Source organism: Neodiprion lecontei, chromosome 4 (genome assembly GCF_021901455.1).
Source record: "Neodiprion lecontei isolate iyNeoLeco1 chromosome 4, iyNeoLeco1.1, whole genome shotgun sequence".
NCBI classification, from domain to species: domain Eukaryota; kingdom Metazoa; phylum Arthropoda; class Insecta; order Hymenoptera; family Diprionidae; genus Neodiprion; species Neodiprion lecontei.
This window is the reverse complement of record NC_060263.1, coordinates 25,875,428-25,898,548: the sequence shown is the minus strand read 5'-3', so window position 1 is coordinate 25,898,548 and position 23,121 is coordinate 25,875,428. Positions and strand designations below refer to the sequence as shown.

At 39.9% G+C, this 23,121-nt stretch overlaps 3 protein-coding genes across 15 annotated transcripts in view; 2 read left to right on the top strand and 1 right to left on the bottom strand.

Annotated features, from left to right (window-relative positions):
* The window catches only part of LOC107217370 (microtubule-associated protein futsch), a 45,845-nt gene extending 26,491 nt beyond the window's left edge, over positions 1 to 19,354 (top strand). For 2 of the 5 annotated variants that reach the window (XM_046737284.1, XM_046737285.1), the window contains exons 2-11: positions 5,046 to 5,540; positions 6,751 to 6,913; positions 7,988 to 8,128; positions 8,471 to 8,595; positions 8,780 to 15,679; positions 15,862 to 16,276; positions 16,368 to 16,787; positions 16,951 to 17,152; positions 17,248 to 17,442; positions 17,697 to 19,354. In XM_046737284.1, coding sequence (XP_046593240.1) covers positions 5,138 to 5,540; positions 6,751 to 6,913; positions 7,988 to 8,128; positions 8,471 to 8,595; positions 8,780 to 15,679; positions 15,862 to 16,276; positions 16,368 to 16,787; positions 16,951 to 17,152; positions 17,248 to 17,442; positions 17,697 to 17,870 — 9,138 coding nt within the window. In that variant the 5' untranslated portion in view covers positions 5,046 to 5,137 and the 3' untranslated portion in view covers positions 17,871 to 19,354. Of the gene's footprint in view, positions 1 to 5,045; positions 5,541 to 6,750; positions 6,914 to 7,987; positions 8,129 to 8,470; positions 8,596 to 8,779; positions 15,680 to 15,861; positions 16,277 to 16,367; positions 16,788 to 16,950; positions 17,153 to 17,247; positions 17,443 to 17,696 lie in introns of those variants that run through there. The other 3 variants (XM_046737286.1, XM_046737287.1, XM_046737288.1) reach the window with 3 other exon arrangements.
* On the bottom strand, positions 18,185 to 21,747 carry LOC107217364 (dynactin subunit 3). Of its 2 annotated transcripts, none has more exons than XM_046737294.1 (2): positions 21,714 to 21,747; positions 18,185 to 20,303 (listed from the first exon to the last, which is right to left on the bottom strand). In XM_046737294.1, the coding sequence occupies exon 2, from the start codon at positions 20,300 to 20,302 to the stop codon at positions 19,736 to 19,738; it is 567 nt and encodes a 188-aa protein (XP_046593250.1). In that variant the 5' UTR covers position 20,303; positions 21,714 to 21,747; the 3' UTR covers positions 18,185 to 19,735. The 2 variants fall into 2 exon arrangements, with proteins under 2 accessions (XP_046593250.1, XP_015510353.1); XM_015654867.2 differs by lacking the exon at positions 21,714 to 21,747 and adding an exon at positions 20,790 to 20,987.
* The window catches only part of LOC107217357 (heparan-sulfate 6-O-sulfotransferase 1), a 49,347-nt gene continuing 47,664 nt past the window's right edge, over positions 21,439 to 23,121 (top strand). For 3 of the 8 annotated variants that reach the window (XM_046737290.1, XM_046737291.1, XM_046737289.1), the window contains exon 1: positions 21,439 to 22,322. In XM_046737290.1, the coding sequence (XP_046593246.1) occupies positions 21,923 to 22,322 (400 nt within the window). In that variant the 5' untranslated portion in view covers positions 21,439 to 21,922. The remainder of the gene's footprint in view (positions 22,323 to 23,121) is intronic. The other 5 variants (XR_006903870.1, XM_046737292.1, XM_046737293.1 and 2 more) reach the window with 3 other exon arrangements.

Genomic DNA, 23,121 nt, shown 5'->3' with positions numbered 1-23,121 from the left:
AAAGTCGCATTAACAAAAACCACGTAATCATCGGATTTCTATTGAAGCCATCTTTTCAGATGAAAAGTATTGAATCACCCTTTCATCGTCAAAAACTGTTTGGAAAAAAAAAATCGATGTTACGGCAGCCTGGACGTTTTTAATTGAAGAAAATTTTCATTTTACAATACTCGTTGAAGAGAGCAAAAAATTTCACGCTCTTACGCATGATGGCATAATCGTTAATGATTTAGATGTTGTAAACATTGTCAAAGACTAAGAACGTAATTATTTTTTGCTGAAAATTTTAGAAGACGAATGCTTTGTCCTTTTTCTTTGCATATTTTACAATTAGTACAAAACAGTTTTTTGGCTGGCAAGTAAATTCGATTTCGATTCGTCATAAATGAGGCTATACAACGAAGAGAATGAAAATTCACGGAATCATGTAATGATGTGCATGCATGCACCATTTTCTTTCAACTTGAAGGTAAAACATGAAAATAGTCAAGAACTGTATGCAACACACCAAAGCAGTAACCTGTATAATTCAAAATTTCTTTTGCTGCAGAATTCTATTGAGGGATTTGAAAATTTTGAAAATCAACACAATCGATCTCCGTCGATATGTGTAACGGATGTAAAGCAAAGAAAACTGCCCACCAAATCGTGCGTCATCTCATATCCATTATCCTACCTTATCACACCGATATAAATATAATTTGTATAATCTGCGGGGTGACAAAAATATCGGAAAATTCGATAATTTCTCAAGTTGGCGCGTTATTTTTAGAATAAAGTATCAGGGTACGTAAGGGTACCGATGAAAGTGTAAAGGCGACGATTTTTGCGTACATCACACGCTCACACGTCTCTGTATACGTAGCGTATTACACTCGGACGCTTGATATACTTATATTACCGATAAGTTAGGCACACAACGTTATATAACTGACGGAGTACCGGATAACAGCCACTACACGTTCTCTCAGCGTATATATTAGATCTCAAGGACGGAGAACCGATTTTAAAAGCACTCGATTTGGCGATTTTTACCCGTCATTCAGGTTTTCTATAGTGCATGCAGCCGACCATTATAAAACACATTCCTAGCAATTAATCTGCGATGTGTGTGTTACCGATTCACCCGCATAATCTTCACGTTAACATATGCGTAAAATATAAGTTTTTTAGTCGTTTTCCAATTCGTTATTTATATTATCATTATTTGATATGAATTGAAAACACTGATCCGTTTCAACATTGAATGTAACGTAACACGCCTGATTTGTCATTTATCACAGTCTGGTCAGATCCTGGAATGAGAAATATGTTAAATCCAAAAACCAAAAATATGCTGCCTCGCTAGAAAAATTTCGGACTTTAATTATATTGTTAACTGTGCTATGCGACGGTAAAAAAAAATTAAACAAAATTTTAATGTTCGTTAATGTTATTTTCATTTTTGGTTCCGCAAGAGACACTGCAGAGCATCTATCTTATCACTTTTAAAATTTTTTATGCCTGGTAAATTTTCTTTCCTCATCTTCCAATCAATTAGGAAATATATAATCTCTATGCACTCAGGCATAAAAAAAAATATTGACAAATTAAAAGTTACGAATTTAGTAAAGCGGAAGACAGAAATTGACTTGCAGTACCCGAAAAACAAACTGCTCAATTAACACGCTCGTTTTTACAGTATCGAAGCGTAATGTGTGACGTATTCGAATTCAAACTTATACATGGATGTAATTACTGACATATTTATACAATTGGTATCTGCAATGTGTATTATTATAGTATATTATTATTATAATAAGTATATCTTTGGCGAATATTTGTGGGTTTTAGATAATTTTTCCAAGTTCTGGTAAACACGCTGACTCGCATTGATTTTCAAGAATATCTGTAATTCAAACTCGTTTGCGTAACGAAATATTCGTAACTTAAAAGGTCCACCTACTCCAACGCTGTAATATTCCGCTAATTGAAAAACAGGCATACATAATTCCTCGTCCAAAAAAAAAAAAACAACTCATCGGTAAAATCTCCACAAACAAAATCGTCATCAAAATTGTTAAATTAAACATCTCTGGTGATCATTTTCACCAAAAATCTTATATCCAAGCCGACGTTACATTTTGAAAGTTTTAATCACAGCGTTCAGTGAATTTATCTAAAAAAAAAAAATGTCTCCGGGGATGCGTGAAATCACGCTTACGATTAGTTTCTTTCTTTTTTTGTTACTCGGTATACGCACGCAGATTGGTTTTGGGAAAACCAAATATGATTTTGAGCACTATCTATTCCTACAGCATATTCGAAATTCTTCAAAACTGTCAGGCATAGATCTTGATCTTCGCTTTTTTCTTAACGATATCAAATGAAAAATAGAATATAAAAATCAGAATATTTTCTGCACACTGATTGGAACGTAGAAGTCCGCAAGCATAAAACAATAATCATAGATAAATGACGCAAAACTCTTAAGGATAAAAGCGATTTATTGTGATGTCGTCGATGGTAAATTTAACATAGCTTTTTTTCAAAAAAAAAAAAAGCTGACGCGAGTGCTGAAAAATTGAATATTTATCGATACCAATGTGATGAAAAAAAAGTGGCCGAGCAGAATCGTAGAAACTACTTTTTCCTAACGAGTATCACCGTGAAATTAAATTCAGCCGAATCTATTCAATTCTTAACCATGATTTTAAGGTGATTTGAAATGACGAGTCGATATCTGGGTTCGTGTTTATGATTTTTTCCAGCATTTCTTTGTTTTTGAATTTTTATAAAAATCTTCGTAGCTTACGAATATAGGAACTTAATGAATTCCTGAATGTTAACAACTATCTCATGGTATTTCTACATAAATATAAGACGCACAGTCAAAGTCTTTCTGAAGTACGTTCGTTTACAAATCCAGAACTACTGAAACAATTTTGATTTTTTTTTTTACACCTGTAAATAGCTACAACATTTGGCCAGATTTTATGCTACATTTCGTTAAAAACAGATCATTAGTGTCGGGGATACAAAGATATTTGCAAGCTAATTCGGATCAGGATCAACACTTATGCGAACGCTGACTAAACTCTTACAGATAAGAAGGTGAGTTGGGTGAGGAGTTAGGTTCGGTGAGATACTATGAATGTTCGTTCAAATAATTCTCAACTGTATGCAAGATTGTTTAATCCAAACAGAATTTTCATTTCATTTCATTAAATTTAAATGCCGACGAAACCGTGACGGGCTTCCAGTATAAACAATAATCCAAAGATAATTGATTCTTGACTCATCGAAGCACGTCATACTATTTACACGCGTATAACATGAACCGGATACGTAATTGTCCGGACTCAAACAATTCCCGCAAGAGAGGCAACGACTCCAAGTATACAATATACGCGATACACGGGCAACGAAGCGAAGCGTTGCTCCTCGCTGCATGAATTTCTCATTCCTCTCGACACTCGGCCCGGGTATAAGTATAACCGAGTATAACAGCATCGCAAACTCTCGGTGATTTCGCCGCACGCCACAGGATCGTTTTATCAAGATCGATGCAGCGGCACGTTACACCCTGACCTTTGCCAAGCTGGGACGCGGAGGAATTGTCCGAGAGTAAAAAATGCCTGGATGAGAGGTCGAAGAATCGCATGCCCGAAGGTGGTAGATGATCCTATTTATCGCAGGGACGTTTTTCTGCCGCATGGAAATCGCGAAACTTGGCGCTGTGGCGTAAACAGCGGTTCCGATGATCCGGGGTTAGAAAATCGGGGCCTAAATTACGCTCGGTAATAATACGAACCCAGTCTCGAGTCGAGACCAACAGGGGCCAGCCAGAACCCCGGTGAATCAGTCCTTTGTGGTCGTCGTCTCAGGGTCAGCCGGTTTTAGTACCGCTTGAGCTTGCCGCGGTGTTTCGAGACTCGCGCCGCGCCGAGTTGCTCGCGTGAATTCGTTTTTTCACCCTTTTTTCATCTTTTTTTACTTCTACCTCTCGTCCGTTTTGCTGTTCTGAAGCCCCGGTTTATCGCCTCCGAGGTACGACCTGAGGGGGGAAAAAATTGCCAGGAAGAAGTAATATTCAGTGGACAAAATACCCGTCTGCAATCGGTGTGTGATATTATGACGATACGGTGATGCTGGATCGGCAATTCTCACCGATCCGATGATTGTAGAACGGAATATTTCACAACCCTGTCATTGACTTTTGAATACGCAATTTATCCATTTTAGTACAGATATAGTACTGCATAAATTATTATACGGTGTTTTATACTTTTGTTGACATTTACATCTGCATGCTAGGGAGGATACGAATATCTTCATACTTCGAGGCACAGAATTACTGATCTGTAAATGTTTGAAGTATACGATTTAACTGCAATCGACTCTGACATTTTTGCTTGTTCCATAAATATTTCACCTTACAATATGATTATTTATGAATTTCGTAACTATGTGCTAATTGCTCATCTAAGATCTATTCATTTTTTTTTTTTAGGGAATATTTTGTTACAGTTTTATTGACGCGCGTCCGGTTCTGTTTTTACTGTTTTCGTTCTTCCTATTCTCTCTCTGCATTCTCTGTCTTTGAACGATCTCAATACTGGCTTTAAAATTGAATAAATTATTTTATAAGTATTAAATTTAAAAATTGTTGAGAAAAAATACAGATTCACTGATGTTGTAATTGTTGTCGGCAGAAAATATCATCTCTCAGGCACAATAGAAAGACCGGTCGATGAAAATGCAGATATTAACTTCTTGGAACTCATTTTACATTATGAAGTCAAAGGCTAGGTATACATAAATGATGAAATTATTATACCATTTTTTCATTAAGTGATTGGGTTTTCCTGAATATCCAAATTGATCGTTGGCGTGATTTTTGTGTATGTGAAACGAAGTGTCGCAGTCGTATCGGTAGAGAGTATCGTTATTAAGACATTCTTTTTAAATTGAACAGTTACTAAAAAAGTTGGTTCCTGCTTCGCTGCAAAGGATTTCCAATTGCACCCTGGATCTAAACCCACGCTTCCAACATTCTGTTTCAGAAAAGACCGCATGACAGAGGAAAAAGGGGAAAGATCTCACCGGTCTGGACTCTGGACTTAGGTATAAAAAGGAAGGGCGAAATCCGTGAAAAATGTCAGACGGAGGAACGGACAACCCGGCGTTTTCGAACGACGAAGGCCATCACGGCTCCGACAACTCGAACTCGACGCTGGAGAACAGCCACACGGAGAGCTTGCAGAACAGTCAGATAACCGTGGAGAGCGATTACAGGACGCCGATCGACGAAGCGTCTTCAGCAGCGACGAGTCAGAAGGTCGATAACGGCCACCGACAGTCCTTCGTGTCGCAGCACTACGTTGAACCGGTAAGAACGAGTCCGGAACCACAGTACAAGACTGAGACAAGGATAGAATTGCCCGCCGATAATCAAGAGAAACTGCCGAGCGCCACAAAGTCCAACGGTGTTCATGGAAACGGGAACAACAATGACGCCAGTTTCCTCAACACGAGTGCTGCCAGCATACAGAGCAATGGTATGTTTTCGATTGGTCATTCGGGTATTGAGGGTGATTTCATATGAAGGTGTAATCACTCGTTGAAATTGCAAGCCACTTTGGAAAGTAGTCACTTTGAAATAGCTTAAAATAGCTTGAAATCAGTTGAAGTCGCACAACGTCGCCTGGAGTCGCGTGAAATCACTTGAAATCACATGTGATCATTTAAAATCTCTTGAATTCGTTCACAGTCATACGTGTATTCACTTTTTAAAATCGCAAACCACTTTGGAAAGCGGTAACTTTAAAATTACTTGAAATCACTTGAAATCGATTAAAATCGCGTGAAATTATATGTAATCACCCAATCTATGTATAGTTGATCCGGATAGTTGCGCGAGTTTGGAAACCGAGGAATGTGACTTTAGACTTCATGTCAGCAAACCTTGATCTTTTCGCCAAAAGTTATCTTTCACAGATTGACAAATATTCAAAGCCCACTCGTAAGCGTTCGATTTCATTATTGGAAGGCCGTTTGACCTTGCAGGCCATTATTATAATGAATGTAAGAATCTGTTCAAACAATGTGACGCTAACTCTTTTTCTACGACTCTTGTCTTCCTTTTCTTTGGATAGAATATAAAACCAACGATTCACATATGACGGTTACATTTTGTCTCTTACACTTGAGAACATCGGTTGACATTTAAATGTGACCGCGGTTGAGGAATTTTTGCTCCGAGGTGTTCAACGTACTCAACGGTCGTAAAAGTTTAGGCCCACAAGGTAATTTAATTCGGAGATATTCTTAGTCATGCCATGTTTGCGTACATGGATGTCTATCATTGCCACCGCTGAATCGCTTCATCTTAGAGTTTCTGCTGAAATTTGCGATGTATGTATAAAACCGCCAGTAACGTAATCGTTGTGACTAATTTTTCAAAAATACTATGTCACATAGATTGTACATTCGCAATGTCCTTGACAGACTTTCATCGCACTTTAATTGTATAGTTGATCTGCGCATTACACTTATACGTCACGCCAATCGATCAAAGTAGAGTATATATATGAATAGCTAATAATGGAATGGAAGGAAAAAAATTAACAAAGAATTTTAAGAAAGTGTTTCTTTTAATGTTGTATGAGGGTCAGTTGTAGCAACTGCAAAAACGATACAGAATTCATTTTTTTACATGCTTTGAGATCGTAATTGGAAAATTAACTCAATCTCTGGTGATATTTTTAGATGGAAAGAAGGAACAGGTCGAAGCCGTTAACTTAGAATTGGTGTCTATGAGGCCTTACAACGGTGCAAATGCACAAAGTAAAGGCCAGGAAGCCTGCGAGGTACCCGCAGACCCTTACGAGGAATACTTCGTGCCCGTAAACGAGCACAGAAAGTACATCAGGTAACATTAATTTTTAATTTCCACACTTAACTATGTACATCGATACGCGTCTTCACCTAATTTTGCTACAGGTTTTGGATTGTTAATCCTTCGTAGAAAAAGTTTGCACAAGGAAAATAGAAATAGATAAAATAGAAATAGATAAAATAGAAATTTAAAGGTTGAAACCTACGTTAATGAAACTAAATTTCGTAAAAACAATTATGTTCGTAAGAAATAAATAAAAATACCAAGTTCTTTTATTAATCCTTATTTTAAAACACATTAGCGTCTATCTATTGCCAATGTATTGAACAAGCATAACTTTCTTTAATCGTAAAAAATTGTACACTGATCATAATCAAGATATGTATTTTTTGTTCAGGTTCTCATTCGTTCGTAAAACCATTGTATATAATAATGTTATGCACTTAGAAATAGACATATGCTTTCTTAAAATTAGCGCTACACAAAATCTGTCGCAGAAATTTAGATCAAACAAGACTTCGCTAACGCCAGTTTCGTTACTTCACTCGTAGTTTAGACTGATTTTATTTCGTCAAAACTATTTGCACAGGCGAAAGTAGATCGTCTGAGTTCTCTCTGTAGTTGTTCTGTGACTCGAAAATACGTAACTTGACTTGAAAGATCGAAGCTTACGTATACATGCCTGATCGCTATTCTAATTGTGTAACACACGATCGGCTTTTTTCAATATAATAAAAATGCACATTCCATCCTCCTTCAACTGTCAACAGATTCGTTTCGAAAAGCAACCAACTATATAAAAAATAAATATAGTTCTGACCAGCATATAAGCAGTTTGCCAGAATTAAATACTGCGCGAGCTCCACGACAACATCGTACATCATAAAAATCGAATTTAATAGGTTAAAAACGGTCTATGGTTTCCATTAATATAAAATCTATCCTCTTCTCGTCCCATTAGGAAATGACTCGCCGTCATGCTTGCTCGACGATATTACAATTATCTATTGCAGAATATGGCGTACATTAGAGCGTTTATAGAGTTGTGATAGATAGCTAGCTTAGAGCTGAAACTAGTTAGAACGAATTTTTTGGTTCTGAACATAGCAGAAGTCCTGATGCTGAAGTTGAAACGACTGTGGCTGGGGTTCGTTTCGATTTGGGCCCAGGACTGGGGCGCGAAGGACTTAGCCTGAGAGACCCGACTGCTGGACTGGTCGACTATTCCCACTGGCGGAATGCCCTCAGGTACTCAGGGGTTTCACGGAGTTGGAGGATGGAAATCGCGTGGGCACGTCAAGACACTAACAGCTTGGGGAGCAAAACATGTTATGGGGATTCAGACATCGCACTAAAGATTTACTTATATTATACCCATGTCTAGGTTTTAGATTATACAGACTCCTTAGTTTATAGAAAACATATAATTTTACTACATAGGTGCTTCTTATAACTTCGTGGCTGGTCGCAGATGATTATGATGGTACGATTGCTGCTGTACAAAATGCTTCCCATACAGATAGAAAAAAAAAAAAACATTGCTCCCTTATCGATTGCCAAACGTTCACTTCTAACTTTTTTATGTTGCAGAGGAGAAAAATTGTACGTCACTAAGGACAAAAGGTCTCGAAGTTCGTACTGGAGACGAATAGTTTGCTGGGGATGCGGTCTTTTGGTTCTGGCCATTGCTATTATTATTGCCATATTGGCCGCAAGTACGTATAACATTCGAACTAATGATCATTATTGAAATTGTCAAGCGTTGAAAGTATTTAATTGTACACGCAAATGTATTCTGCGTGCGTGACTTTTTGCGAAAGTCAAAGTATTTCGGAAGTTTGTTCATTGACAGCTCGATCATGTTCGCACAGTAAATAAATTCAGCTTATTCATTTTCAGCTGGTGTAATTCTTACGCAAGAGGAGACGCAGCCTTTGGAAAGTGACGGACACACAAGTTCACGCCAATTTGGCGACATCAAAACATCCGGCAGTCAAGAATATATGAGAAACCCGCCCGTTAGTCCCCCTCCTGAAGCCTCAACTCTACCACCGTGGCAAACAACCGACGAAACTTTATATGAAACGGTTCCAAAGGCCTTCGACGGATTATTGACATTGGACAATTTCAACTGGACGGAAGGCATGGACAATCCAAAATCGAGGGTTTACAGAGACGTTTCGCAAGAGATTGAAGAAAATTTGAAAGAAAAGTTGCACTTGGTGGCGAACTTGTCCGTTGTCAAAGTCTACAATATCAGCAGGAATGGAGAAGTCAAATTCAGGATCAGTTACCCTCCGGTACCAGCGCCCGAGCAGATGAGGAACGAAGTTGAAAAGACGTTGCAGGAGACTGGCAGTATGGTCGGTAAATACCATTTGTCGAAGTTGGACATCAGTCGTCTGATCGACGATTGTAAACACGGTGAAATGAATTGCAGTGATAGTTGCCGGTACGATTATTCCGAGGGTGTGTTCGTTTGCTCTTGTTTGAACGGGAAAGTGCTGGAAGCGGACGGGACGAGTTGCCGCGACGAGAACGATCTGAGTAACGTCGACATGAATGAAGACATTTCTCACGTTCACGGCACCGAAGGATACGCGCAAGACGGCGTTCAAGGAAGAAGCCGAGGACACGAGACAACCTTCAGTCCCATACACCAGGAATTAGACAACTCGCAAGCCGTACCCGTAGAGATGGACGAACCCCATATTACTTCCGAGATGCCTACGATGCACGAACACCATCATGAAACGGTGTATGAACCTGATACGGTATCCGAGCCTGAGCCCACCGGCGAACCGAAGTCAGAGCCTGAACCTAATCTGGAGTCCGAACCGAAGGTCGAACCAATTGTTACACCCAAATCAGAACCTGAACCGACTTCTGAACCCAAAGCAGAACCTGAGCCAACCTCCGAACCCGAAGCAGAACCTGTGCCGTCTGTTGAACCCGAACCTGTATTCCAACCCAAGGCAGAACCTGAACCTTCCGTCGAACCCGAACCATCATCCGAACCCAATGCAGAGCCTGAACCTTCGGTCGAACCGGAACCGTCATCCGAACCCAATGCAGAGCCTGTACCATCCGTTGAACCAGTGCCAGTATCTGAACCCAAAGTAGAAACTGAATCATCTGTTCAATTGGAACCAACATCCGAACCTTCTGTCGAACGCGAATCAATGTTCAAACCAAAAGTTGAACCTGAACCTTCTGTTGAACCGGAACCAACGTCCGAACCAAAGGCAGAACCTGAGCCTTCTGTTGAATCGGAGCCAAAATTCGAACCAAAAGCAGAGCCTGAACCCACTGTTGAGCCTGAACCAGCAACTGAGCCTAAATCCGAACCCCAAGCGAAGTCTGAACCTGCGCCTGAACCAAAAGTGACGGTTGCTGAACATGAGCCTGATACAACGACAGCTGCGAATTCAACAACAAAACTCGTCGAACCAGTGGAGCCAGTATCCGAACCGCAACCATCTGTTGAACCAGAACCTGAGAACACACTAATGGCTGAACCGAAAGTTGAACCGGTCGCGAATGATGAAATTCAAACCGAGTCCATTTTGGTGACACATTCCAGACCTGAGTCTGATTCACCAAGTGTTTCTTCGGATCATTACAATACTGTCCTGCATACAAATGTAGAATCTGAAGAAGGTACACCATCGTCTACTGAATATTCGCAGGTTTCTGGAGACTCTGCGGGAGCGAAAAGTCAGTCTACCGTTGACGGGAATTCCAACGCTGATGAAAAATGGAACACACTTGCACCCACATCTATGCCAGAAGCTGAGAAGGAGTTTGAGGGACAAACGGAACATAATCTTACATCAGGAAAAACTCTTCAGGCCGAAGAAAATTCTGAATCGATGAAAAGTGATAATCAAACAGAGCCGATATTACCGTTTTCGAATATCACACCAATTCATGAATCGCAACCTAGCCAAAACGAGCCTGAACATAATATCGTACCGTCCGTTGATTCTATTTATCATCTTGAAGGCCGCCAAGGCATGAACAATGAAACTTCTGTTATGGTGCCACAGAATCCAGCACAATTCGAAAACGTCACTGCTTCCGGAGCAGATGTCGAACACAACTTGCGGTCCGAGAATAACCCTGAAGTTACTCAGGCTGAATCCTCTACTGCACCAGTGAATGATCTCGCATTGCAAGATGATCTGGTACAACATTTCGTACTTCCATCCGAATCGCAAAGTGAAGCAGCTCCGGTTACAGAGTCGAAAGAAAATTCGACCGTTTCACATGCACCTGCGACTCAAACTGTACAGTCAGGCGAATCCGAGAATAAAACGGAGACCGTCGAAAAATTCGAACAGCCTCAAGGTGTATCAGGAGCAACGATTGGAGAATCTAGGAGTAAGGCTATTCCTGATTATGACTCGTTTTTGGACTCAGTGATTCAACCTACAAGTACACCAACGCCTATTCGAGAGAGCATTCCAGTGATTGAACTAGCGGAAGAACCGGAATCAGAATCAGACTCCGCGCCATTCTTTACAGCTACAATCAAACCGTCAGCTTCCGTAGAGCCTGAAAGAGTAAATACGTCGGAGAAAATGCCTGAAACAATGGTTGAAGCGAAATCTGGCTTTGCCAGTGAAGATTCAAATTCAAAATCTAATTCCAGCATGGTCGAACCATCTTTGACGACAATGAATGATACTGGAAGTAACGGAATTGACGGCATCCCGAGTACATCGAGTAATGAGCAAACACTACCGGAAACAACAGAATACAACGTTATAGAAAACATGCCGAAAACTGTATATCAAATACTGCCAAAGCTCTTAAGTGAAAATGTCGAACCGTTAATAGAGGCTAATAAAAATGTAACGTCGTCTGACGACCAGCACATCATGGTCATCGCTAACACAGAGTCTTCTACTGAACACTCCGCGCATAGTATAATTCCGGAGTTATCGCCCGAGCAAATTGCAAGCGTTCACTCAACGGAAAACTCAATTCACAATGATTCTAAGCTTGATGATGTAGCAAAAATTAACGAATATCATCCAACCGAAAACATTGATCACACTGAAACGCTACAAAACAGTCCGAAGCAACCATCTCTCCTACCGGAGAATTCCATGGTCACTGAACATCCATCATATCCGGTAGTTTTTGCTGAGAATTCCGTTGAACATTCTGCAGACAAAGGTGAGTTCTCTGATGAGAAGCACGTCGAAAACATGTCACCATACTTACCAGACATCCAACACGAGAAAGAGATATCTAAAAAGGCTCCAAGATTGGATAAAGATGAACAAGATGAACCGAACCCGTTCGATGCTCACATACCAGACGTCATTGCGCATCATTCTGAGGAAAGCGGTAACAAATCCAAATTGCAGAGTGATTCGAGTAACATCTACTTTAACGGTGCCTTAAATGAAGTTCGTGAACACCTGAATGATACTGACTTTGAACTATCTGTTCCTACTAAAATTAACAATGAAACACAAATGCACCAAGTAGGTTACTCTGTAGAAGATGTAAGAAATCAAGAACCAGTAATTATGTCGGGTGTTGCTGTTGAAAATGCGGAAAGTTCAACGCAAGTTCATTTGGAAAATAATCCCGATGACACATCTTCGGAAGATTCAAATAATCTTCAGAATACAGACAACACCGAGGAAGTATCACTGCAAGATCTTAGTAACAGGAATGGTCACAATCAGTCGGTAAGCGTAATTGATAATGGCTTGAACGAACATCATCTACATGTGACCAATGAATCGTCGATCGAAGGTAAAGCTGGGCAGGCCTCGAAGGATGAAGTTCACACCGATGCTGAACGTGGAAATGAACCTGCTGTAAATTCTTCTATCCACTCAGAGGGAACAAACGATTCGGAAGAGATTTTGAGCGTTATACCGTTAGAGGATGACGATGAAACATCCGACAACCGTCAAGCTGTACCAGACAGTGAAAACGAAAGCTCGTCGCCGCAAAATAGCGAAAAGAAAATTATAGAAGGTACCACTGAAACTGCAAACATTTCAACATCTAGTAAGGAAATAAGTAATACATCGTCAGACACACAGAAACCCGCACATTCGGAGAAAGTTGTAGTTGATTATACCGAGAGAATTTTTGAAGATCACTATAACGATATTGTGGACGAAAATGAATCGAATCTAGCTAAACATTTCGGAGAAGAAAATAAGGGGCAAAACATAAACGATGTAGTCGATAGAAGTAATACTAGCGCATCGTCAAATGCTCAAAACACGACGGTGGTACCGGTTCAAAGTGATGTAGATATAGTAAAGAATAATCAAACTTTAACCGAACAATCTACGGAACACAACGAAATTTCACACTCTTCTTATACCGACTTAAACGAACGAACACCGGTACAAAATACTCGAGAACAAGTCTCAACCATTCCTAACAATACCAATGTTGAAGCTGATGCAAATACTCTTACCGATCACACAGAAATAACTACTGTTGAATCGATCTCTGATACTCAAACGACGATATTACCGGAAATAATTAACGGGCATTCTAACGAGGCTAAGCTTACTACCGAAATCCCCATTCTTCCGTTGGAATTAGAACGAATGATTCCTGTAACCGAAACTGTTCTTCAGAATGACGAGACAACAACCACTGAAAAGCACCATGACCAGCAAACCAACGACACAAACACCGTGTCAGCTGTTTTAGGCGAAGGCGAAAAGAGTGCTACAGTCCTACCACCGCCAATATTTTTCCACGGATCCAGTTTAGAAGGCAATGCTACTACCCAAGTACCTATTATGCCTGATGAGTTACAGACAACCGAAAATGAGATTTTTACCACTTCAACTCCCGCAAAAATACTACAGAGTGAAGAGAAGCTGATGGATCATAGTATTAACTATGAACGTGGTCAACATGAGCACTTGATCAACAACAATAGCCAAGTGAACCAAGAAGAAATGGGCAACGATCATTTACGAAATATTCAAAATACATCCATTCCCGTTCTACATCTCACCACCGAATCACAGACACTTCCTTCTGTTCAAGATGGAATGGTGCTAATTAATGTTGAAAATACTAATGCTACTGAAAACGGCAATCTCTATCCGCAAGAGCGCACTGAAACCGTTGAGGATTCAACGCAAAAATTCAAACCACACAACGAGACAGAAATTTCACAACCTGATCTCACAGGAATTGAAAATGTAAAATCAACCAACTCGGAATACAGGACAACCATTTTGAAAAAGCTCACGCCTTCAATTCCGGAAGAGACAGAAATGCAGCAGGACAAAGAGACGAAGGTTACAACACAAAGTCCGATGATAACAACGGACGATATCAGACCCGTGTCCGAAGCAGTGGTAGATGATGTAATGCCGTATAAATTTGATTACAAGCAACTTTTCACCCCGACTGGAAAACCTAAATTTGTTGAAGAAGATGAACCGTCCGAAGACGAATTACGAGTAATTCCGTTAGAGAAGCAAGATGTTAAGAAAAAGGCAGTTGAAAAGAAGACACTCGATAAGTACAAGTACAAGAAGGAAAAGGAGTTGAGCTTTCAAAATATAGGAAACCTGGCTACTGCAGTTGCCGAAGATCGCGAAACACCTACAACAACAATGCTTTCTGTTGAAATTCCTCCAGCAATTATCACAGAAATAATGATTAATGAACCGTCTGTTCAGCAAGAAGAAAATTCGACCAGACAGACGTTGGTTAATACCTCGGGTTCTCCTAGAACAATCGTAGACAATATTGAGCCTAATATACCAACGATATCAGAAGCGGTAGTTCATGAGATGACTTTAGGAAATAATAAGAGTGAAACTTTACTTCCTCGCACTGACTCTGAGATTCATGTTATGGACAACGAAAATAACACTCACGTAGAATCATTGAGTGATATCATCTCGCCCGAGGCTAAGGACATCTCGAAGAATTCCGCAAACATTCCTGCTGAAGAGACAATTCAAAACAGCTCAACGAGTTCCAATATTCCATCTATCGAAACAAAGATTGGAACTGACAGTGAAAATAGGCCAGAAATAGAGTCAAACCAGAATGCAAGTGATACAGTTGTGCTAATACAAAATAATCCAAGCAGTACAACTACTCGCAGTGTCATCGATCAATATATTACGAAAATAAATGACGCTGTACCCGAGGCAGTGCACATTGAAGAAAATCTTAAGCAACATAGTAGTACAGACACCTTGCCAGTAGCAGAAACAACGGTAGCTGCACCTAATCCAACATCCGATGTTCAAAATAATGACAATATTTCAAAGATCGAAACAACTGATAACGTTTCGAGTAATCATGAGACTTTTTTAACTCAAAGCACTAGTTCCTCCGAGGCAAGCATTGATTCTGTTACCAAAGGAGAAAACACTTATGAAGTAACTGAAAAACTCACGACAACGACAGGATCAATTGAAATTCCTGTTTCGATCATCGAAAGCGTTAAGCTGTCGACAGGTGGTCCCATTGAACTGCCGAACCCTCTTTTCTCAAAGTGCGCTGCTGGACAATTTCAATGCGTCAATGGCACATCTAAGGATAGTGCTTACTGCGTTAGCTTAGCCGCGAAATGCGATTCGGAAAATGATTGCTCAGACGGATCCGACGAATTCAATTGCGAAAAAGAAGGTTGTCCAGGAAATTTCCAATGCTCAAGTGGCCAGTGTCTTAAGCGAAACCTCGTTTGCAATGGAATTGAAGACTGCGATGACGGTAGTGACGAGAAAAGCTGCCAGGAATGGAAATGCCAGTTCGACGAATTCCAATGTCCTAACGGTGAGTCAGTATGTTGCAAACCCTGCATCCTTTAACAACATCTTTTCTTCATCATTATTTTTTTTTTTTTTTCAAAACACTATTTATTTTACGTTTTCGAGTACCAGTGCTATCAGTTTTGGATGAAAAAATTGTGGGTTATACCGTTCTTTGTTATATTCAATTCGATGCTCGCATTTCAGGAAGGTGTATCCCGATTTTGTGGCAATGCAATGGTCGTCCAGACTGTGAAGATCATCGTGACGAGTACTCCTGCGCAGAGAGCTGTGGAAACGACGAGTATCTATGCCCGACTGAAAAATGGTGCATTCCACTAACGTGGCACTGCAATGGAATACCAGAATGCGCCCACGGAGAGGATGAAAAACTGTGCGATTGTGCTTTGGATCAATTCAAGTGTCAGACTGGAGGCTGCGTCCCGGTGGACCTGGTTTGCGACGGTGTTGAACACTGTCCGGATCATTCGGACGAGTGGGATTGTTTGACGGCGAATTTGACCGTGGGTCTAAGCGCCGTGGAAATCCAAAAGGAAGAAGACGACCACGAGAATCACGGAGACAGTGACCTCATCGGGCGAGCAACCATACTGAAGATAAAGTAATTCGTGCGATTTATCTACCATCACAAAACTGTGCAACGTAGTCTGACGATAAGAGGAATTTTAATCATCTAACGCATATTTTTCCAGGCAACCAAATGGTGAACGTCGCGTCGTGTGCGCTGACAATTGGACTACCGAGCTCAGTGACGCTTTCTGTAGAACACAGGGATACTTCTCATCCGAAGCCACAGACATGATAGCATCGGACGAAGGTCTGAAGCTACTGAAACTGAAGTCTACGGCTGATCTGAAGGCACCGTTCGTCACGAATTTCGAACAGACCGACATCTGCGAAACGGGAAAGATCGTTCAGATCTCTTGCGAGGAATTCTCATGCGGTTCGCATTATCCAGAAGGACCAACTGCGAGATTGGCCGGCGGTACGCCCGCTGGTGAGGGACAATGGTCAAGTGTGGCTCTGTTGAAGGAACGAAAACACGGTATTGCTTGCACTGCTAGTGTTCTCAGTCCTATGTACGCACTGGCGAGCTACTCCTGTGTTCACAAGTGAGTCTAACTACACGCTATACTTTGTTACATATGTATATTAGAAAGATATGTAATGACAATTTTGGATACTAGCACTTGCAACACTTCCAATTATAGGTATCGATTACGAGTTTGAACCACTTTTGGATGATCTATAAAAATGATACAATGTTCTTTCCAGATACAGACAGAGCAATGGCTGGCAGTTGTTCACAGGTAGTGATATGCTCATTCCGCATGCAGTTAAAAGTATCGTGCCATATCCACAAGTGAAGTATAATCAATTTTTGTACAATAACGACATGACCTTGGTTGAGCTCGAAGAGCCTTTGGTCTTTTCTCGTAACGTCAGCGCCGTTTGTCTTCCGCAACATCCGATTCAGGTAAATCGCAATATCACGTTTCTATGCATAGCAAATTGAATATGTCATCGGTATCTTCGAATCCTTATAACTTTTGTGTCTTGTTATGCTTCCAGCCAAGACAATTGTGCGTTACGGCGGGCTGGGGCTTCCCGATGAACGGTGAAGTCAACCTGCAACAGTACTTGAAATTCTTACCCGTGCCTACCTACGACTCTGAAGAATGTAACGCGACGAGTCATTACGCCGGTTTCATCACCAAGGATAATATTTGTGCTGGGTTTACCGACACGGACAAGGGACCTTGTTACGTAAGTATCGTGAGGTTGCATCATAGTGAAAATCAATTTCAGAATCTAAATATTTAGCAGCAAATTTCTCTAACGTTCTGTAAAAATCCCTGACGGAATGTTGAAACTGCTTTCACCGAGAATCTATCAAAAAAATTGTTCGACCTGTACCTTCCATTATTTAATTTGTCAAGTTTTCTTGGAAACGTATAGACTTTGTTATGAAAATCGAAAAATTAGTAGACAAATTATGAACGTGTTAACTTAATCTTCAGAACGACGAAGGTGCACCATTGATGTGCGCAAGCGAAACTGGCAGATGGGAACTTCAGGGATTGTTGAGCCATCACAGTCGGTGTTCGCGAGGTCATCCAGCTATTTACTCGAGCCTTGCCCCTGCGGTGTCCTGGTTGCATCATTCGGTACCAGCCCTGCAAACTCGACCATAGACCAAAATATTGCTCTTTTTACGCATATATATAAATGTGTACGTAGAACTCAATGCGGTGATATTTGGGTGACAAAAATTATTGTCATAAGACAGATAATTATATGGATAGCTGCCCATATTATATGAGACACGGTGCGTAGAAGTCCCTTGATGATGCATTTAAATGCGTGCTGAATGAATAGTTGCCGATGGTATTCGGCAAAAGATTATATACGTATACGTGTTTAAAATGACGAAGATACTCTTCCGCATAATCAGTCTAGTACTCTAAATATTTTATTTTTATTTTTACTTTTATTTTTTCGTGGAATATACATATATGTGTGTGTGTATTCTATTATACATGCGACGATCAGGAGGACTATTAAAACGCGTCAATGAATATTATCTCTGTGAAGAAATGCTTCGATGAGTACTGAGAACTGGAAACTTGGTAGATTATAAACGGAATCGGGCGAACAGTATATCTGCATAGACTAAGGAACCACATTGTACATATTGTATAAAGAAACTGTTTGATACGGTAAATGATTTATTTTGTTTAATTTTTTTTTTTTTAACATACTTTAGGTGATAGGGTCCCTTAACTGTTTATTACGTAAGACAGAGATTGATTATTCACGAAAATGAAAGAACCGAATAATAATTGATACGGTGCTTCATCAAATTCTCAATGATAAAATCGGAACTTTGATGAAGTAATTGGGCGTATTAACCAGTCAAGATTGTAGTGATATATACAAAATTTGTAAGTTTAAAAATCATTTAAAATATCGTTATTATTTTTCGGCATGGATGTAACCGACGTATGATGATTGAACTTATGATAATTGTTTCATTTAAGAGACCCTTAACCACCTCTAATACGAACCGTATGTAACGATAAATTTGTGTCAGAAATTCTGTTGCAGAATTCCTGGAACGAATGTCGGCAGTAGTTAGAACTGAAGTATATCTATATTATATATATAATCTATATATATAGATAGAATAAATGTACATAATATATAATTATATTTTAAATTACATTGTTACATGGAATATTAACAGTATATAAAAGTAAACAAAAAAAAAAGGAGAAGAAAGAAACATGTTTATGTATGCGCATAGTCAGTGATGAGTGCCTAAGTATTTTTATATCGTAAGCGAAGAAAATCAGTAAATGTAATTATAACAATCCATACAGTTCGAGATTTTTTTTCTATAATATTTGAAACCAGTTTTATACGAATATCGAGTTCTTAAAAAATGAAAGTTCCTGTAATTCATTCAGTGACTCGTGACAACTTTAATATTAATTCGGTAACAACTTGATATAACGATAATTAGTGAACATATAAGGAGACCACCAAGATAAGAGGGTACGTACATAAAATGTAGCGCTCACATCATTGCAAAAATGTGTGTTTTCGAGAAGGCTTTTCATTCATGGGAACCAGACATTAGGTAAAAACTGTACATAAAGTATTTACAAGTGATAAAGTGATGAAAAAATCCGTTAATAATCTCTTGTTCTGTATTTACGTGTTGGTCGTGTGTACAATTTATTACAGTAGCTTACAATTTCAATTGCTGCTTATTTAATAGTGCAATAAGAATCTGGCCATTCGTTAATCATTACTCTTTCATCCAAGACATAATTGAGAGCCGTATTAAAATTAAAAAAAAAATCATATGACATTTTGGATGGTTAATGAATAAAATTAGACTCAAAAGTCGTAAAATGGATCAACAGTATTGAGGAACGGTAGTACGCAAATAAATGTTGCTTAAATCAGTAATAATTGATCTGAATTAAGTTACTTTCAGCTTTGTAAGCTGGGGCTGCATAAAAAACTTTTTGAGGTAAAACAAGAAATAAATCTAATCCAGTTGCTTGACCGGTATCGCCGCATTTTCAGCAGCTGTTACCGTAGCATCTAAAATGATAAGTGATCTAGAAATATTATTTATAACAGAATTATATTTAGCGATAACATCACAAATTTCACTTGTAAGTTCTTCCGATTCATCGTGCAGTTTTGTGTATGCCAGTGTCAAGTTATTCAACTTGTGCGTTGCCTCGGGCACGCTGCGAAACCGCTCTGATTCCAATACCGGTAGAAGTTCCTCCAGTTTGGTTAACAGATGAGCATTGCCCCTCAGTTCAGGTTCCAAGGTAAGTATAAGTTCCGCTCTTGCTTCCATTTGAAGATCCGAATTCTCAAAATTAGGATCTAAGTAAGAATCTAACTCCCCAATTCGTTTCACGACTGCATTTGCTTTTTCTCGCCCAGAATACGACGATGAGATCAAAGTATAAGCATGAAGAAGACTGTCGACGACCGAATTTTCTGTCGGTGGATCATCGATCTGTGGCTTATTTCCATGACTAAAAACTTGATTCTCCAATTCTGCAACTCTCTCCTCCAGTAGTTCTATGTTGGACATTCTGCAACCAGCGGAACAGCAAATACGATAGCAAAATTAAATACCTTAAAGGTAAATGTGAATATATATAAAAATTTTTATACACTAATACTCTTGACTTCGAATTTTGAAACACATTTACTCAGTTACCATAAAAATGTGGCGACACAAGGCAGTGTGCTCTTATAGTATCAGTCTAACGACTAGAATAATATTCTCATGATTGAAAAGTGACAATACGAAAATCACAAATGATAGAAACGTTCAATAGTATAACTTGAACAAGGACTTTATTTGAAATCGCTGAATAGAACCACGTGTTTGCACCGCCAACGACTTTGATGGGATAATTTATATACTATGCAAAATAAATTTTAACGAGATCGTAACGAGATCCATAACCTAGTGATATAATCAGTGATAAATAACAAACTCTAGAACGGTGGAACGATCAATTTTTACTAAATTGAGGTTATGTCGACCGTTACACGATCTGATTTCTACTCACGTTGGACGTTCACTACGGAAATTGACTACTTTGAGTTTCGAAATAACAGCCTAACAACGCTCGGCGAACCGTAAAATCAGTATGAGAAACGTTTCACACTCTGAACGTGAACGATAGCCAATTTTGCGCCAACTTGACACCTGTCATTCGCCCTTCTGACAGATCATGCGAAACTGAGATCACAGATGGCGAGCAAGAGACTAGCGCTCAAGAAGTAACTTCCTGTCCTCCCCCTGCACCTATCGTCTTACTTGCTATAGCACACTGAAATATAATAATACTGGCCCGCATGGTGAAAAAGAAAGGATTTTCTTTTATGGAGCGGCAGAATGCTTTTGTAACGCTTCTTAGGGATGTTGTTGGCCAGAATTAGCTAGGTTATTTTTCCATCGTAGATCAAATCGCGGTCTGTCAATATAGCAAAACCTCGACTGCACATATTCCGCGAGAAATTCGAATAACCCACCGGGCGAAGATAAATATAATACAAGCGCAACGTTCGGCGTATTCTATTTTTGAATCGTATAATGTTATTCCCAGATCAGCGAAGAACGTAGGAAAATTCTTGAGCATGAATATACGCGTATATAAATCGCGTGAAAAGTCTGCAACCCGGCAAAGTTTTTCTCGCGCGTTACGGTAGCTCTTGAACACATAAACATCGTTGCGAATACACGCGTCTTCTCATCAGGGTGCAGAATGTGTTTGTATAAAGTTCGGTGCCGCATATAAACATGCATATCAGTACAGTGGTTTGAACAACGAAATCGATATCTCAAGCCCTGATAAGTCCCGTAAGTTATCGGATAATAGGGGGGGGTTTGTTTCCAATATCCGTCCAGCCACGAGGCTGGCGAATGTGACGGGGAATTGCGGGGATTCGCATCGCGTCGCAATGGTTAAATAATTGTAAACAGTCCTTGCCTTATCCACAGAGCGCTCGCAGCTCGGTGGGGGCGACGAGGAGCGCGAAGCGGTCTAGCAGAGTAAGGAATCAAATAGTGGAGGGGGAAACGCCGTCATGGCTGACATGTGTGGATTGTGTGGCCCGCAGGCGACGAAGTGAACAGGCGCGAGTGTTCCAGGTCCATCCGCGTTGAAAACGCGCGTTTGTTAAGTGAATATGGAGAGAAATGGGCCGGGGATTGAACGTGGAAGTCGCTAGCGACCGACCGGCTGCCAGCCAGGGAGACAGATGGGCGAAATCTAACAGGATGGAGCCCAGGGTGTGGAGAACTCGGCTCCGCGGCGTCGCGGGCATCTGCCTGGTCTTGGCATTGACGGGTATCGTGTATTTGGGATACTTCTGCCCAGACCACGTTTGTGCCCTGACCAACCGTGACCTCAAGGAGTCCACGCGTCTCTCTGAGGGTTTCACATCCGGGGTTGTCGACAGGAACTTCCAGGGTCACCCTTCCTTCAGACTTCAGAGCATACAGGGCAGTCTCGCCTACGAGGATGTCATCAACAACACCTTTCAATTCGACATCAATGCCCACGATGTTATGGTCTTTTTACACATACAGAAAACTGGTGAGAAACATTTTGCATTTATACCCACTCGTTACTCAATCGTCAATTGTTTCTCGATCCCGCTGGCTTGTGTCAATTGGTTTCGACGTGAAAACAAATCTGCCAACAAAAACACTCCATCCCATCTTTTTCGTTTGAAAATTCAATTTGAATCACGGATAAAATTCACCTTTTAACTATCGTCAGATTCGATTTGCTCAAAAGTTAACTCTGTCAAGGTCAATAAATTCATTGTTTACTCAAGTAGAGAATGCTCTCAATGTTGCGTTATTTTAATAACGTTACCAACTTCAACCTCGTAAAAATTCATTTCATTCCTTGTCAAGATTTCATTCAATTGCATCTCAAAAGTGGCTCTAATGGGGAGAAATGTTTTTGTAAACATTAAAAGTCAATTTTCTGGAAAAATGTGACATTACATTGAGATTACCAAACCAGCTTCGCCTTTGGCATCAACAAAATCTTTGTAAGAAACTCGGTCCAGATAACATTTTCGTATATAACAGTAATCAGTTTATTTTGGAAAAACTGACATCTCAGTGATTCACTGCTGTAAGGGTAATGTTTTTCAAGTAGAATTTTGTTATGACAATACAGAAAATGTAATTAATAATAGAATGATGACTAGTGCGTATCACATTTTCCTTTATTCTTTAATACTATACATTGACCACGTGATTCACAATTGTTTTTATCTAATGCTTTATTATTGAAGTATATAAATAATCACATCCGCAGAGCACAGTAATACGTGACGCAAGTTGTTTATAGTGAGATATATTCATACCCAGCTTTGCAC

Bases quoted from the DNA above. Each gene is read 5' to 3' on its own strand.
- LOC107217364 (XM_046737294.1), bottom strand. From the start codon at position 20,302: ATGTCCAACATAGAACTACTGGAGGAGAGAGTTGCAGAATTGGAGAAT.